The sequence below is a fragment of the Peromyscus californicus genome, unplaced genomic scaffold (genome assembly GCF_007827085.1).
Source record: "Peromyscus californicus insignis strain IS unplaced genomic scaffold, ASM782708v3 Scaffold_15__1_contigs__length_86483966, whole genome shotgun sequence".
In the NCBI taxonomy this organism is placed as follows: domain Eukaryota; kingdom Metazoa; phylum Chordata; class Mammalia; order Rodentia; family Cricetidae; genus Peromyscus; species Peromyscus californicus.
Genome location: NW_026294447.1, coordinates 1,705,769 through 1,723,689, shown reverse-complemented (window position 1 = coordinate 1,723,689; position 17,921 = coordinate 1,705,769). Strand labels below are relative to the sequence as shown.

At 40.6% G+C, this 17,921-nt stretch overlaps 1 protein-coding gene across 4 annotated transcripts in view; it reads left to right on the top strand.

Moving 5' to 3' along the window:
• The window catches only part of Pik3cg (phosphatidylinositol-4,5-bisphosphate 3-kinase catalytic subunit gamma), a 36,907-nt gene extending 20,352 nt beyond the window's left edge, over positions 1–16,555 (top strand). For all 4 annotated transcript variants that reach the window (XM_052738291.1, XM_052738292.1, XM_052738288.1 and 1 more), the window contains exon 11: positions 12,378–16,555. In XM_052738291.1, the coding sequence (XP_052594251.1) occupies positions 12,378–12,656 (279 nt within the window). In that variant the 3' untranslated portion in view covers positions 12,657–16,555. The remainder of the gene's footprint in view (positions 1–12,377) is intronic.
• The last annotated feature ends 1,366 nt before the right edge of the window (positions 16,556–17,921 follow it).

Sequence of the window (17,921 nt, the reverse complement as noted above, 5' to 3'; positions counted from 1 at the left end):
GTCTTCAGGGCAGCCTCCCGCAGGCAGGTGTTAAATGTATTTTAATGATAACAGTTTCCATCTCTCTTTGACTGAGCAGATATTTTTTAAACAAGGTAATAGTTTTAGCACATTGGTTTTATATTGACAGCAGTGGTAAGGACAGAAGTGCAGTGCTGTGCTGAAGAGCAGCTTAAGGAGTTGCCTTAATCCTTAAATGTTATTTTATTCTGCTATTATTGTGTGTGTCCATGCCACAGCATGTACGGAGTTCAGAGGACAACTCCTGGGAGTCAGCTCTATCCTCCCACCGTTATGTGGGTTTGGGGGTCAGACTCAGGTCACCAGGCTGGCACCTTCACTGCTTAGCCATCTCTCCAGCACTCCTTGCATCTCTCAGGGGCTGCAACTCAGACAAAGGCAGATCTTTGGCTTCACTGTAGAAAATACTTTGAGGATAAGCAAGTATGAAACAGAGTTGATGTTTATTAAAGATATTTTAATATAAATTTTAAGCATGGCCATTAAGAAAAAGAAAGGTGCTGTAGAGAAAGATACACCCCTGAGCACAGGTGTGGGCCTCTCTAAGAGCTGACCTTCATTGTCTTCATTCATATATGATAGGTTATTCTCGAAGCTGTTATATTCTAAGGTTGCTAATGGACCTCAGGTCACAGGATGGCTCCTGAGTTGTATGAGACAATGGATAAAGTACAAGTCTAGAATCTTAACTCTAGATCATGGGATACAGGAAGGTAGGGCATCTTCGTTGTAAACAAAGTCAACAGTCGTGTTTAAGATTCCCAGAAAATGTTGGTACAGCAACAAGGCTAAATCCAACACCGTGCACTGAGTCTCCAGCCTGGCTCCTTGCTTTTTAAACATAAAATGTCTGTGTATGAAAAGAATACTGCCTTTAAGTCAGCACCATTCACAGCAAATATTAGCTGTGCTGTAATTCTTGCTTGTCATTTAATCAGACTCTGGACTAAGAAGTTCCTGTTTGTTCCCATGTCCCCATAATTTTTTCTCTGTCTCTTTCCTGCCTCAATATCACTAGATTTTAAATTTCAGTGAATAGCTATAAACATATATAACACACAAATTTATTTAAAAGAAGGGCAAATGAAATTTGGATTCCTCCTTTTTTAAATAAGAATTGCATTAGCTTTTTTCTAAGCAGTAATTTTTTATTAAAAGTAAAAGCAAAAAAACTTTAGGTTTATTCTTTTGCTTTTTTGAGACAAAGTCTCACTATGTAGACCAGGCCGTCCTCTAATTTGCAGAGATATGTCTGTTTCTGTCTCCCAAGTGTTAGACTAAAGGCATGTACCACCATGCCACCTAAAAGCAATTTTCTTCTAAATATGGGACATCTAAACCTCATCCTAACTTCCAGAGACAATACTGCCAGCATTTCAAAGTTTTCCCACCATTCATATTTATCTTTTCAAAGGTTGTGGGTAAGTTAGAATTTGCTTTAAAACTTAATGTAAGAGCCTGGTGTTGGTGGTGCACACCTTTAATCCCACCACTTCAGAAGCAGAAGCAGGTGGATCTCAGTGAGTTTGAGGCCAGCCTGGTCTACAAACTGAGTTCCAGGAGAGCCAGGGCTACCCAAAACCCAAAACCGGAAAAACATAATATAAGAAATAGAAATGGTTGGTTGGGGCAGAAGAATAATAGATTTGAGGTCAGCCTGAACTATCTGGACTATTTACCAAGATCCTGTGCATATGTGTGCCTTCCTCTGTGTGTGTGTGTGTGTGTGTGTGTGTGTGTGTGTGTGTGTGTGTGTGTGTGTGTGTGAAGCAAAGCATCCATCTATATCAGAGAGCAGGCTATGGGATACATTCCTATAGGACATGTTCAATACAAGTTCATTTGGGAGCATGAGCAACTTGATCTCCTATGGACAGACCTATAGAAAGGAAGATGGTCTTTGCACATTGCAGGCACTGAGCAAATGTGTTAGATAAAGCTGGTCGTCTGGAGAGCCAAACCACACTCGTTTGTGCAGAGAAGACGGTTTGAGGAGTGCCCCTAAAGGCACTTTCCCCCAGATGTCACTGTTAAGAAGCATTTCCCAGGAAGCCCAGAGCTGGTTACTTGGATCAACACTGATTGAAGTTTTCTTGCCAGTGTTACCAATCTGCCCTGTTTTGCATACCTGCCATCTTGCCCCAATATCAGAGTGCACCAGGCCTTCAGCCTACAGTTGCAATCACATGGCCAGTCTCAGGACAGAGCCTGACTCAGGGAGTTGCTAAGATCTTGAAGGTTCTTGACTGAAATCCTATCTGCGAGAGTCAGGCTGACCAGCTCCAGGGTTGTTCTGTTTCTGCCTCAGCATCTCCACCAGAGGCACCTGCTCTGGGAGTGGAAGGCTGACTTCTTGCTTTGCTTATCTGGAGACACAACTGTCCTCCCCAAGCCCAGCCACAGGCATCATGGAGACCTTACTCTCTGATGGTCTTCTGAGTGGTCATCTTTTACCCTTCTTGGACTTCCTTTCCTTTGCATGGGATGTCTGACCTGTGTATGTCTGTTGCCTGCTGACTGCACTTCCCCAGCCCCTACCCCATCCTGTTGTCATCAAGCTGTGTTCACCCTGCGTAAGACAGGACATGGACTCAATATGCACTTCCTAAGCCCCTGCTGTGTGTGCTTCAGGGCACTGAGCCAGGCCAGTATTGTTCTTGAAAGGCCATAGGGGGTCTGCCCAGTTTAATCCCATTCAAATATTCTGCTTTCCAATTGCTTATGATTTTAAAGCAGTGAATCTTGCCCAAGACCTAACTTGGCTTCTGCATAGAAAGCTTTCAGCCATCTCACAAGGGCAGATTATCTGTAGTGTGTTGAACATTGTGCTGGGCAAAGGTGGTCCAAAGCAAAGGTACAGGAGCCTCAGAAGACAGGCAAGCACCACTCCATGCTAAGGAATACTTTGTGTAAAGAATTCACTGAGAGTGGTTTGCAGAGGGAACAATTAATCCTGCCTGGAAGACAGAAGAGGGCTATTCCTAGAAAGAAGCCTTTAGGGATGAATTCAGTTTCATCTTATCTGGTAGATGCAGGGAGGAAAGGAACATTCAAACAGAAAAAACATCATGAGTAAGTACGTACTTGGAAAAGTACACACAGTAAGTATTTAGGAATAATAAGTACAACTGCTCAGTCAGGGTGCAGCACAGATTTCTGTGGAGTGAGTCTTGGAATCCGAGCCAGGAAAGGAAATGTGCATCAATTGAAACAGGGCCCTGGGCTGGATAGGGAGGGGAAGAGCAGAGAAAAGAGAAGTCATTTGGAACACAATTGGTCAAGAACAAATTACCCTAATTAATACCTAATATGGATCAAGTAGGAGATGACAAGTGTATCTATTACATTAGATGGACAGAGCTGGCAATGGATTCCTCTTGGGATTTTCACTCTGGCCAATTAACTAGGTTGGCTCAGCCTCTCCCATCCCAGCATGAAGACAGTATTTCCCATCTCTCCATGGAAGATGCATGCAAAAGAGGGTAAGAGTTTGAATATGTTCATATGGTATCTGCCTCAGACAAAGGAGGTTTTCATATTCTTAGGACTTGGTTTATCTGTTGAACTTAATCTGGAAAATATACAAATCTAAGAGTGAAGGCCTGGCATTGGAACACCATAAACCTGTTTATGGCTTATTCCACCCACATGGAATGTTACTCAACACCCAAGATATTAGAGCCCCAGTACTTAAACACTACTCAGCATGTCAACAAAGCCATTCTCTAGATGTCTAGTTTCTTTTAAAGGATTGCTGTGTCTCTGTGGCGACACTATGAGGTGTGTGCTTCATTATCTCCCAAGTGTGCTCTCTACAATAACCCTCTGGGGAATTTCCATTGGCCACAGTTTCTATAAAAGCACTGCTTCTCATAAATGAAGTTTGGTTTTGTTTTAACTTCTCAAAATTGGGTGGAGAAATGGATTAGATAGTCCCTTTGGCTAGAGGTGTAGCTGAAGATCACTCTGTGTAAATATATGGGATCTGTGGGAGTTTTTGTTTTGTTTGTTTTGTTTCTTTCTGTGGCCTACTGAGAATTCTTCCCCCTTTCCATCTACCTTTGTTACATTATTTTTGCTCTTATGTATCCAAATAGATCACCTCAGATCTTTTTGGTACAAGACTGAAAGATACATACATAACACACACACACACACACACACACACACACACACACACACACACAGAGAGAGAGAGAGACAGAGAGACAGAGAGACAGAGAGAGACAGAAAGACAGAGAGAGACAGAGAGAGAGAGACAGAGAGAGAGATGGAGAGACAGAGAGGCCATTCATAATATAGACTACAAGAAAACAATTACAGCCTTTGTACACCTAATGAATTTTTATCTACATATTTGAGAGACAATGGTATATCCCTTTACCTGGCAAACAGCTAGTCTGAGAGTCATGTTCAAGTTCATAAATATGAAGCTACTAATTCTATCTCAATAAATGAACTGCCAAGGGTCAGACACTCTCTCTGTTCAGACTCACACAGAGTGCTTCTTCCTGCATTGTTACGTCTACTGGTCAACAATCTTTTCTGGTTTGTCAAGATAAGTCCTAAGAATCTTATCTGGCCAATGCATTGACCTTTATTTTAAAATATATATAATGTATGCCTTGGACTGGACTATTTTTCTCCACTGTGTCCCTTTGGCAGGCAGAGACAACATTTTTTCATTCAATGATGAACATTTGTCAGTTTTTCCCTCCCACCCCAGCCTCAGAATCTCTCACCCTGGAGTTTCTGTTTCATGGTTCTGATGTCAGTTCTTTACTTCAGTGAACATGTACAGTTCATCTCCGGGGGAGAATGGAGGGTTTGGGTTGTTAGAAAAAGTATCCGTATGACCTTGAACAGTCTAGAACTACTCTTTGGTGGTTAAGAACTATTGGTGGCATGTATAAAATTAGTTGGGTTAGTGAACCAGCAGCTGGAGTGATTATGAATCAATGCAAGGTTTGGGTTCTGAAATGGTAATGAACTTCTTTGTTTCCAAGATGTGTGGAGGTGGTAGCCTGTAAAAACATCTCTTTCTTCAGGGTTTAGATGCTATAATTAAGGCATTTAAACAACAATGAAAACAAGAGCACATGTTCTATGCAGGCTCAACCTGTTTATTAGCTACTAATGGAGTGCTCCAGCTAATGTCCTCAGTGGTAATGGAATGTTTTCCACATTAAGTAGTTTATGAAACCAAGTCCCCCAATCAGACTCTCCCTTCTTCACTCAATAGCACACAGCCTCTCAAAGGCAGATAAGAAGAACAGTGTTTGAGTCCTAGAAGAAAAAAAACTCACTTTCAACAGCCAGTAACTTCTGTGTTCTGGGTTTTCCCCTGAGCTCCCCAGCCACATCCTTACTCAAGCCACAGTCCTCTGGGCTGAAGTAGTGTGACCAGGACACATTCACAAGCATTGTCACTGAGGACAAATGACAGAAATGAAACTTCTGGGGCTTGGGTGGGTGGAGCAATACCAAACCATGACCCCCAAAGCAAAAGAACCACCTGTAGATGCCCAGTGTGTGACATCCTATGTACCCTTCCTCAGTGGGCCAGTATGAAGACAGCCCTCCCATACACATTGTGAAAAATCCTAATCACCCAATCTCACACTCTTCAGCACTAACTGAACAGTCTAAGGAATCATTTTGGACAGATGGCTTGCGTGAGAAAATGATGCCCTTAGCATTGAGAAGTGTGTTGATGCAACTCTTCTTAGTATTTAGTAGAAAAGTCAACCAGTTACATACCACTTAAATCTCACCAGAGCCATGTGAAATGGCTACTGCTGTTACTATTTTTCTCATCCTACAGATGAAGAAAACACTGAGGTCCAGAGAAGTTAAATGACTTCTCTGACTATCAATAAGAAAGCCAAAATTTGAGTTTATGCAGCTAGGTGTGAATCTGCTGTTAGCCACCATGCCACACTACCTTCAACAAAGAACAGTAACATCTGCTCTCACGTTCTAAGTCTCTGCAGCCAGCCTGCCAAGTATTTTAGGGAAGGCGTTTCTTTCTCATAGAAGAGCCTGCCTGTGAAAGTCAGAGCTAGTAAACAAGCTAGAACCAACAAAAATCATTCATGCAGGCCAGAATGCAGTGTGGTGTAGTGTTCACCAGGCACACATAAGGCTCTGAGTTCCCTCTTCAGCATCCACAAAAAGATGCTAACTCATCAGGATGGGTGGCCTTCAGGAGAAGCAGCTCCTTTCCCTTTATGTATCTCTTTGGGCACAGACATAGTTGAATCTACTTATCATCACCTGAAAGTGTTTACTAAGCACCTATGGATTAGCATGGCAATAACTTTGCCTAGGGTTAATTTCCCTCCTTGAAAATATGCCATTAAAAAGAGACTGACCACACAGTGGGCTCACATAGCAAGGGATTTGCCTGGAGCCCCCAGTGTATAGAAGGATAGAAAATAATTAAAAATCAGAATGTACTCTGGTTCCAAATCAAAAGACGTCTCCCTAAGTCTGTGTGAAAATCATAAGAGTTGGCAGATTAATGAGACTATAGCCTGAGGTGAAGTCTGCACTTAGCCTCTGTAATTACTAAGAAACTCGAGATGCCTCAGTGGGTTGGATGAGCAAAGAAAATGATTTCCGGACATCAGGGGCATCATTTAGAATGCAAAAGCACTAATGTACTGGAGCTGCTGCCAGGGGAAAGTTGAAATCTGGACTGCAGCTGGAACAGCCAGACAAGCTTTGGGGACTGCTTGAGCCTCCTCCTTCATGGTGAGCAGAAAAGAAGTTCTGGTAGGAAAGGAAGGTGACTGGCATGCCCTGCAGCCGCAGTCTGGGCAGCCTTCTGCGCCTGTGTTTTATATAAATTGCCTTACTTGTATCAAAATGAGCTGGGTCATGTCCACCCTCCATTGTCTGGGGTGACACAGGTCTGACCTCTATTATCATTGTGGTTACTGTGCCTCATGCAAATGATACAGTGTTGTGGTTTGAGACTGAAAAGTCCCCCAACTGCATGTGTCTGAACACTTAGCCCCAGGTAACAGCACTGTTGGGGAAGTTGTAGAACCTTAGGACACAGGTACAGCTAGAGGACACATGTTACAGGCTCTCTGAAGATAATACCTTCTTCTGATTCCAACCTGAATTCTCTGCTTCCTGTACTGCAGTGTGAACAAGCAGCCACCTCAAGCTCCTGCTGTGCTGTCTTACCTGCCATGATAGACTATCACCCTGTGAAGATGTGAGCCAAAACAAGTCCTTTCTCTCCCTTTCACAGAGGATAGTAACACCTGCTCTCAAGTGCTAAGTCTATGCAGTAATGATGAGAGAGTTAATAGTAGATACAGACGAAGCCATCTTGTGTTGACAAAAATGGGAAGATGCTACATATATTCTTTTGTTCCTTCATAATAGGCTGTTACATGTTTATTTATTCTCCTATAGCACCATTCTCTGAGACTCAGAACAGGTGACAAAGGTAGTTTTCTTCAGCCTTCTACTCCACCTCCTATTACAGGACACTGAGGTTGCTACCTCCTTGCACAATGTTCTCAAAAACTTTCTCTTATAGGTAAATCAATTGAAAAAGAGTCCAACTTTTTAAAAGTTCAATTCCTAGAAGTGTCTGAGGGAAACACATAGATTCTTTTAAAAGTTGAGTTTTTGAAACATATTTCAGACAGAAATTATCACTGATTTTATATGTATGATTCTGAGCTTTAACAAATGTGAGATGCACACCACAGCTTAGTCCTGTCACTAAAGCAGCTACATGTTATCATATGGTCTACTGTAAAGTCATACCTGTGCCCTTTGAGCATCTGGGACAGACACACAGGTTCTATCTGTGAAAAATTGAGAACAAAACATTTCCACCGTGTTTGTGAATGCTTCTGTCTTGTTTTATTTTTCTTTCTTTCTTCTTTCTTTCTTTCTGTCTTTATTATTTTTTATTTTTTGTTTTTTTTTTGAGACAGGGTGTGATCCTATTTAGTATGGTGTGAGGGTTTATTTGTTTGTTTTTTACTTTTTCAGTATCTTATATGATATATTTATATCTACAATCATTAGCATTAGTTTTCTGTACATGCTGTCTTCCAGGTCATGCTGTTAAGGTTGAGTTCTGATTATAAGAATAAGCATCTTCTACCTTTTCATATGCTTTAGAGTAATTTAATGACATAGACCAGCCTGTTGCTTAATAGGTAGGCATGACTCATCTCATGCTCCAAAGGTGTTTATGGAGGCAACAGCCTTTGATTGATCCTTCCTCCCTCCCTCCCTTACTTCTTTCTTTCCTTCCTTCCTTCCTTCCTTCCTTCCCACCTCCATGCCTCTGTCCTTCCCTTCCTTCTTTCCTTCTTTTCTTCCTTCCTTTCTTTTGGTTTCTTGAGCACGTTCTCCCTCTAGGCCAGGCTTACATGGAACTTACTATGTACCCTAGGCTTACCTTGAACTCACAGTGATCTCCCTGCCTCAGCCTCCAGAGTGCTGGGATAGCCCACATAAGTTGCCGTGCTTGACTAGCCATCAGTTTTAAAGCACTCTCTTTCATTCAGTGTTGAGAATTGTATTAAAATTTCTAAGTTCACTCAACAATTTAGAAAATCAGATGGTGAAAAGCAAATTCATCTGTTTCTTAAAGTACAACAAAATGTAAAAGAAAAAATACAAGGTCTAAATTCAACTTATTTCCTGCATTTCTTTGGATTGATTTCATTAACTCTTTGCAAACATTACTTTCGCTTACATAAAGTTTATTGATTACAATATGGTGTTCAAAAGTGACTAATTGTAGATGGAGTTTTCCTATCCCAACTGCCTGCTCCCAAATAACTGACCCAGAGGCTTAATATTACTTATAAATGCTCAGGCAAATAGCTCAGGTTTGTTACTAGCTAAGTCTTATACTTAAATTAACCCATATTTCTTATCTATGCTTTGCCACATGGCTCATGACCTGTCACTTCATTTTCTATATGTCCTGCTTCCTTGGTGGCTGGCTGGCATCTCCCTGACTCTGCCCTTCTTCCTCCCAGAGTCTTCTGTGTCTGGGTGTCCTGCCTATACTTCCTGCCTAGCTACCGACCTTTTTTTTTTTTTTTTTTTTTGGTTTTTTGAGACCGGGTTTCTCTGTGTAGCTTTGCGCCTTTCCTGGGACTCGCTCTGTAGACCAGGCTGGCCCCGAACTCACAGAGATCCACCTGCCACTGCCTCCCAAGTGCTGGGATTAAAGGCGTGCGCCACCACTACCAGCTTTTTATTAACCAATCAGAGTAATACATATTCACAGTGTACAGAAGGATTATTCCACAGCATTTCTCCCTTTTTGTCTAATTAAAAAGGAAGGTTTTAACCTAAACATAGTAAAACTATATATGACAAAACAGTTATTAAGTAAGAGTACAGGTACAATATCTAGTTTTTATTTGTATTTGGCAAAATTAAAGAAAATACTCTATCATGTATCTTAACTTTGTGAGTTCAAAGTTTTATATCTAACTTATCTTTTATCATAACTAAGGAAAACTGTAACTATAACTATCTAGTCTTCAGTTCCATCAAAGACCCCAGAAAGTTGAAATATAACCTAATGACAGGGAAATCAGGCTGTCTGGACAGTCACCTAAAGTTCCTCTGCAATGTTGGGGCATCCAACTCTGGCCTACAGGCCTAGAATGTCTGACAGACTTTCCTGTGAAGCAGGGAATTTTGAAGAACTGTCCTACCTTGTCTTGGCAAAGTTTGGCAGGTGCCTTTTATGTATCCTGCTGGTCCAGTTTGGACAGTATATTGTTAGCCATTGAGGCAAGGGCAGTTTCTTTGTCCACATGGCTAGTTTTTGCTATAAAGAAAACAAATTCCATACAGAGTTTCTTTGGTGCCCATCATCTTCTCTGAAGTAGATTGATGCTGCCAAGAGCAGATATGCTTCACTGTCATGAAAAGCCTTATGTTATTGAATATATTAAATGTCATATTCTGTAAGTCTTTGAGGTGTTTGAAGAACATCTACTTAAATATATCTGTGTATGACCTTGAAAACATACCTGACATGACTATAAGTTTGACTAATATAGATGACTATTAATCTGCATTTCTTAATTATACATTATATTTTTAAATGAGCTGCATAAACACAATACCTTAAACAAGAGTAGAAATATACATACAGTATAACAAAATTAACTTTAAATTTATATCAATAAACCAAAATCCATACCAATGTAAAATATTTAAGATTAATAGTTGTTTTTTGGATTAAAGTAGATTCAATAATCTACCTTTTTATCCTATTATTTCTATATTCCCCCTTTTCTTTTTAGAACAAGATCCCTGAATCTAATCTCCTTTATTCAACTTTTTTTCTGACCATTATCAATAACAACTTGTAATCAACCCCCCTTAAATGATAATAAATATCCATAACCCATTTTTTTGAGAATGTAGGCATAGTTTTCTAGACTACTTCTTGGTGATTGGGGGCACTGGTAATCTTTAGGGGAATCTGAGAAAATTCAGGATTCTGGTCAAGTTCTGACTGGAGTGTTCTGTGAGGCTGGATCATCTCAACAAGCAGCTTTGAAGCTATTCTGGATACAGAATTCTGAGGAAACTGTAACAGAGGCATTTTGAGATGCTGGGTCACCTGGGACATTTGTTTTCATTGGTGTCTGGTCCCCTTATTCTGAAAATGCATAAACTTTTAAAGGCAACATAAATATTTGCATTAATACAAGTATAATAGACTTGCATTGTTCATAAATCAGTCAAAAATGATTTTTTGTTTTGTTTTATGTTTGAGCAGGTAAAATATACATAGTGTGTCTTGTAGTTCTTTTAGGTTTTTTTCTTTATGCTTGCAACCAGATTTTTCAGGGGGTCTTCCTTAATCAAACTTAATTTTTCTTAACCCAGAATAAATCCATAGCCTTTCATTTCCTGTGGAAATAAAAGTATAACCTCTCCCCCAAAGTAACACACCTTTTGACTTAAATTTTGAGGTCAAGATACTTTTTTAAATATATAGGTTGCTTGAATCTAGAATAATCAATGTCTTTTTCATAATCCAATGTCTCTTAGCCAGCCAAAAAAATTTAAAGACAACACAATAACATACAGGATGCAGACTCTCTGTGTATTTCCCATCTTTATGTGGATTATTATGTTTTTTATTATTCTATTCCTTTCTAAAGTACTACCCTTTTTCTTTTCTCTCCTAAGCCTACATATATTTTTAAACACACTGTAACCTGTTTAGAGGCTTTTTCCATCTAAATCTGTCTTTACCACATATCTGTAACCTTTTTTGTCTGCATGAGCAAAATTGCTAAACCCACCATGCAGCGTGCTGTTGGAGCTCTCAAGCCCACAAGTAGTGGCTGGGAGAAGCCTCTCTGTACTGAGGCCCATGTGAGAGACTTCAGGAACCCACCATGTTGCTTAGCTCATGGCCATTGGTGGCCAGCTCCACATCACAGGCAGCTCTAGGGAGATGCATCTCTGCATTGCAGCTAGCATGAGACTGTGAGACTAGGAAGCTGTGTTTGTCTCTGTTTCTAGGCATTTAGAACCTTTTTTAAGCTTTCTCAGGTTTTATGTGGAAATTCTTGCCAAACGTTTGAGCACCATATGTAGGCAGAGTTTTCCTGTCCTAGGAGCCACTTCCAAATTACCACACAGAGGCTTATATTAATTATAAATGCTCAGCCAATAGCTCAGGCTTGTTATTAGATAACTCTTATACTTAAATTAACCCATATTTCTATTTATGCTTTGCCACATTGCTCATGGCTTGTTACTTCATTTTTTATATATCCTGCTTCCTTGGTAGCTGGCTGGTGTCCCCCTGACTCTGCCCTCATTCTCCCAGAGTCCTCTGTGTCTGGCTGTCCCACCTATACTTCCTGCCTCACTACTAGTTTGTCAGCTTTTTATTAACCAACGACAGTAATACATATTCACAGTGTACAGAAGGATTATTTCACAGCAACTTACACCTCTTTAGATAGGACAGGTGTTTCTACCCTTAATTTCCTAAGAAAGATCTTTAATCTGAAATATACACTAACAAATAGCATGAGACTTGTCTGAACCTGTCAGTTTTCCTTGAGCACACTAGCTGTAACACACTGATGTGTTTACAAGATTATAAATGTAGTTTATATTCTTGCCACATTTTTCACCTGAAGCAGAGACCTGCCTTGTTCACAAAGAGTTCTTTGCATGAACAGTAACATGTAAATTCCAGCACAGCCAGCCTAATGTTCTTCAGAAACTCCCCCTGATAGCAGACAAAGACACCATCGACCCAGAGCACCTCAGCTTCAGCTGGGACACTTATCAGTGTCTTTTTCTCCTTTGTCCAGGATGTCTGTGTCAGGGCTTATCTAGCTCTTCGCCATCACACAAACCTGCTGATCATCCTGTTCTCCATGATGCTGATGACAGGAATGCCCCAGTTAACAAGCAAAGAAGACATTGAATATATCCGGGATGCCCTCACAGTGGGGAAAAATGAGGAGGATGCTAAGAAGTATTTCCTTGATCAGATTGAAGTTTGCAGAGACAAAGGATGGACGGTGCAGTTTAACTGGTTCCTACATCTCGTTCTTGGCATCAAACAAGGAGAGAAACACTCAGCTTAATATTTGGTGCTAGAGCCAAAAGCAATTTTGTGTTCAAAGCTTTGAAATTAGCATGTGTCAGTCATCAGACTTAAATTTAAAATGCAGTAGGACACTCTGAACACTTGCACTTCAGAAATACAGTTTTTTCCCCGGCTGAACTCTTCACCAGAGGAAAAAACGTTGGCATTAATGATGGTTTGGTTAAATATTCAGCATGTGGCTTCTTTGCTGTTTTTCTTTTCCCTCTCAGACTCCATAACATTGGTGAACATTCTAAGCCATAAATAGCCTGGTGACTTGCTTATTATGCCTGATGATCTTGTACTGAGTATCTCTGGAGGTTCTTTAGTAGAATAATTGGTGATACCTGTTGCCACACATGTTTACTATGCATTTTGGCTTTCTTGTGTTCTTTCAGCTCCTGATAGAAAAGGGTGCAAGCACTGCTAAGCTCTGCAGCATTCTTTAAAAGATGTTTCTGAGCATCCCCTCTGTGCCCACAGATGCTGGGGATATGCTAGAAGCAGGGAGTGCCAGTTAGCCTTCTGAGTGCCGCTAGCAATTAGTCTCACAGTGTGCAGCTGGGATGTGCAGATGCTGAAAGCACACTTTGAGCTTGAGCCTTGGCCTCCCTGCTGGGTAGCTCTATGGTTATGGATATGAAAAATGGAGGTAAGACCTTTTCCCAAGAGTGAATAACCTAATACAATCAGTGTCATCTCCTCTGTCACAGAAACAGGAAGTGACTAAAGGACCCTCCGATGCCTGAACACTCATCTTCCCTCTTACCCCACCTCCCTTCTTCCTGCCTTGCCACTTCCTGCACTTAGTCCTGGACTTGAGAAATCTTTAAGGACAGTTTTTCCCAACAACTCAAATGATTTGAAAAAGAAAGTCTGCTCTAGGCTTATGGGAATTATAGGCACTTATTTGTGAAGCTGTTCCATGGATTTTTAAAAAGTATATTACTAAAAGATGGGTTCCAGAAAATATTAGTTTCTAAATGTTTTAATTTTACATTCTGAATTTGAACAGTTTTTTTTTATTTTTTAATGGAAAAAGATAGTTGCTATCGAATGTATTCTAAGCTTATAACATACTTACTTGCATATTCATTTTCCAATTTAAAGGACTTTTAAAAATTGAGGCATCCTGGAGACCACTGAACCATCTTCCTTTAAAGTACTTTCTCATTTCACAACTGTTATGCTGTTTGTTATTAGTGTTGATCTGCCTTAGAAAGAGATCAGTAAATTATTTAATCAAATCTCTTTACCTGTCATTAATTCCGTATAAAGAACTATGTCATTGGTGTCCATATTTAAATATAATCAGATACAACTCTTTCTGATTTTTAAATTTTCAAAATAGACACTTCACATAGATGGAGTCCAACCTTCCTTTTGTGTTTGCAGAAGCCAAGCAGCACCTAATTCTGCTTCAAATAAGAATCATCAGGGACACTTTGAAAATGCCCTTGCATTTTTAAACCATCCCACTTTCAGTATATTATAATCTCATTAGTGTGGGATGAGCCTGGGCATAGTTTTCTAAGTACTTGAGTTGAATCTAATATACATGCAGGAGAAGAAGCCTTATGCGGCCCATGAAGGTGCAGATAGCCCTCCTTGTTCACTGGGCCTTCCGTGGCTCATAGCTAGCTACAAAAATACTCCTCATTCCTGGCAACTAACCCCTTTAAAATCATGCTGTCTCCTGTACAGAGGGCCATGTCCTGTGCTGAAATTATATTCTCTCTATGAATGGAGGTTAGGTGTTTTACGGCATTTCCAGACCAAGGTTCCTGCTAATCTAAGAGCAGGAAGAATGGTGCATACCAATTCCAACCAGAAGCCATTCCTGTGCTTCCGAAGAAGAGCCATGCAGACTTTGCACAGACTTTGCCTTTCATTTGAGTTGCTGAAATGATCATCTTGATGATAAAAACAATTACAGAGTGTATCTATATTTAGCTTTTGACACCCATGCATACAAATTAGTTCTTCAAATGAGCCAGCTTTTTCATAAAGCTGAATTACATGACACCACATACTGGGTTTCATTCTTCCATTTTCCAAAGAATGCAATTTCAACTCTAGACTTTCAGATAAGCAAAATTCACCTTCACATGTTTGCTTCCTTCACATAGTTCTTGCAAATGATCAATTCCTGTGATTTCCACACCTTTGAAAATATTCTAGACCTGGGGTCCTCCTGCAACTGGGTAAATACCAACGTCTCTATCTTCAGTGCTGAAGTGCTGAGTGAAGAAAACACAGATCACAGGTCAGATGGGTCAGGTCAAAGCAACTTACAAGTGTATCTAAGAGTGTCCAAAAGAAGAAAAAAAAATACACAAAGCAGCTGTTGTAGATTTGGCCCAATATGACTGTACTTTACTAGCTTTGGTGATGCTCTGAAAAAAAAGCCAGAAAGACATTATGGATAAAATATATCAACTAGAAAAAAACCTCTTGATTTGCAAACAAATTAAGTATAGTAAGTATATTGTTTTCGGGAGATGGGTTGTTTTATTTTTATTAGTTCTTGAGAATTATGTACAATGCGTTTTGTAAAACGGCAAGAGAGACCTTGGTGGGTTGGAGCCAAGGTGCACCACAGCAGGTAAGAGACAGAGACATGCCATGCAGACCAAGCTCGGGTGGAGGGGGGGAAGGGAGAGGGGAGAAGGAAAGGGAGCACAGAGCTGCCTTGTGGGGAGAGAGAAATAGAGAGGGAGAGGGAGAGGGAAAAAAGAGCAGGCATGTGGCTGAGGAGAGAAGAGAGAAGTGAGAGAAGGTGGGCGGGTTCCCACCTTTTATGAGGGGACTTTTGGGCACATGAGCAGAGAGACCACAATGAGCACATGATATTACCAGGACCCAGAGTGGGCCAAGGTGTTGCCTGCTTATGGGCCAGGTCCCAAGGGGCGGGTCTGAATGCTGACAATGAGTTTTGGCCATAATCACCCAATGCCCCATCTTCTCCCAGATTCACTCCACTCCCCTACCCACAAAACTTGTGTCCTTTTTTTGTTGTTGTTGTTTTTCCGCCTATCCATGGCAACACTCCTAAAGAAAGAAAACTCTTCCTCCCCCAGCAGCTATCAATTGCTAATAGTTCCTGGCTAGGGGTGGGACTTGTACCCACCTCTCCTCTCCATGCTGGGATTGAGCTTTTATGGGGCTTATCATAACTGCTTCGAGTTCATATGAGCAGCTGCCCTGCTGTGGGCAGAAGACACTGTTTTCTTGTATTTGTTCACCACCTCTGTCTCTGAAGTCTCTCTGGTCCCTCTTTGTATGATCACTGAGACCAGAGGAGATGGTGCAGTATAGGTGTTGCATTTAGGGCTGAGTATTGTGCAGGCTTTTATTCTCTGCACCATGGCCATTTGTGAGTCTCTGTGGTAATCATCATCTACTGCAAATAGACACTTTCTGATGTAGATTGAGAGATATACTTATCTATGGGTGTAACATAACAACAAGTCATTAAGGGTTAGCTATGGGAATTCTGTAGCATGATTTGGAAGCTGTTAGTCCTATATTAATGGTCATTGGTTATATTTTTAAATAAATTAGAAAATAAGTTTCTGAAATTACAGTTATTGTCTTTTGCAGGATAGACTCTGTTTTCCATAACTGGCAATTACATTTAACAATAGGAAGAAAATAAAATAAGCTGGGATTTCTTAACGATTCTGTTGACTGATTTCCAGTTTTATCCAACCTAATAATTCTGGTGAATACATTCAATTCTACTCTTAGTGTTTGTTCACATGTTTTCAAAGGCTCATTTCAGGACAGATGCCAGGGAATTCTAAAGCATGTGTGGCTAGCCCTATCTGGCAGCCAAGATGGTCTCTTGTATTTTAATTACAACTGTTAATTTAAATAAAAAAAAAGAATTTGACATATTATGTATCTTTTCATGTTTAAACTTCTAAATGTGTCTGAAACTCAAAGTCTTTATTTTAAAAAATCATTATTGAGTACCGATTGCCTACAAGACACTGCCCAGTGTGCTCGGGAACTGAGTGTGCCAGCAGATGGACTAAGTCCCAGTTCTTACAGTGTTCATCACATGCTGGTGATGCGGACACTGTGTGTGAGTGTGTGTGTGTGTGTGTGTGTGTGTGTGTGTGTGTGTGTGTGTGTGTGTGTGTGTGTGATTTGTGTGTGGGGGAGTGGTTCCTGTGTATGTATGCCCCTGTCTGTGCTGGTGCATGTACATATGTGCACCTGTGTGTGTAGGCCAGTGGTCAACACTCGGTGCCTTCTATTACTCTCCATCTAATGTCTCAAGACAGACTCTCTCACTGAAACTGTAGCTCATGGATTGGCTAGAAGAGCTGGCCAGTAAGCCCCAGAAGACCTCCTGTAGTTGTGACCCATTCTGGCCTCCCTCCCTCTTGCTTACATGCTGGGATTACCCATGTAGACTACTGCACCCTGCTTTTTTTTGCTGGGAATACAAACTCAGGTCTTCATGATTGCATGGCAAGCACTTTACTGACTAAACCATCTCTCTAGCCCCAAAGCAGTATTGTCAATGAATTTCAGGCCGATGGTTTCCCTTGAAGGGCAGCACAGGAGTTTACACATACTAGGCACACTCTCCATGACCAAGCAATAGCCCCAGTCTCCAGTGAGTAGTCTATTTCTTATAGGTTTGTTGTACGTTTGACTGTGTCCCACCCCAAAACATATATTGAAATGCTGGTTCCAGTCTCTGTGGGTGTAACCTTATTTGGAAATAGATTATATATGTATGTATGTATGTATATATTATATATATGTTATATATATATATATATATATATTATCAAGTTAAGATGAGTCCAATGACTGGCATCCTTAAACGAGAAGTGACATATGGGGCAGGTACGAGGTTGAGATGAAGCTTCTGCAGGCCAGGGAACATGTGGAGGTGACAGAATCCTCCCTTAGACCCTTCCAAGGATGCATGGGCCTGCCAACATTTTGATTTTGTACTTCTGGCCTCCAGAACTATGGCAGAATCTATTGCTGTTATTTTAAGCCACCCAGTCTGCAATACTTGGTTCTGATATGCCTAGGGTACTAATACCAAGTAGATAGCTCAACATTCCATAGAACTGTATAGGGCGGGGGAGTTTAAGTGGTAACAGAACTTACATAGCAACTTGATTGATGTTTTCTGCTGTTATAAGAAAGATTTGAACATATATAAAATGTGGCGATGGTAGTAATGATGAGAAACACTAATCACTTAGTGGGTAAAAAATACTTTTGAAAATAT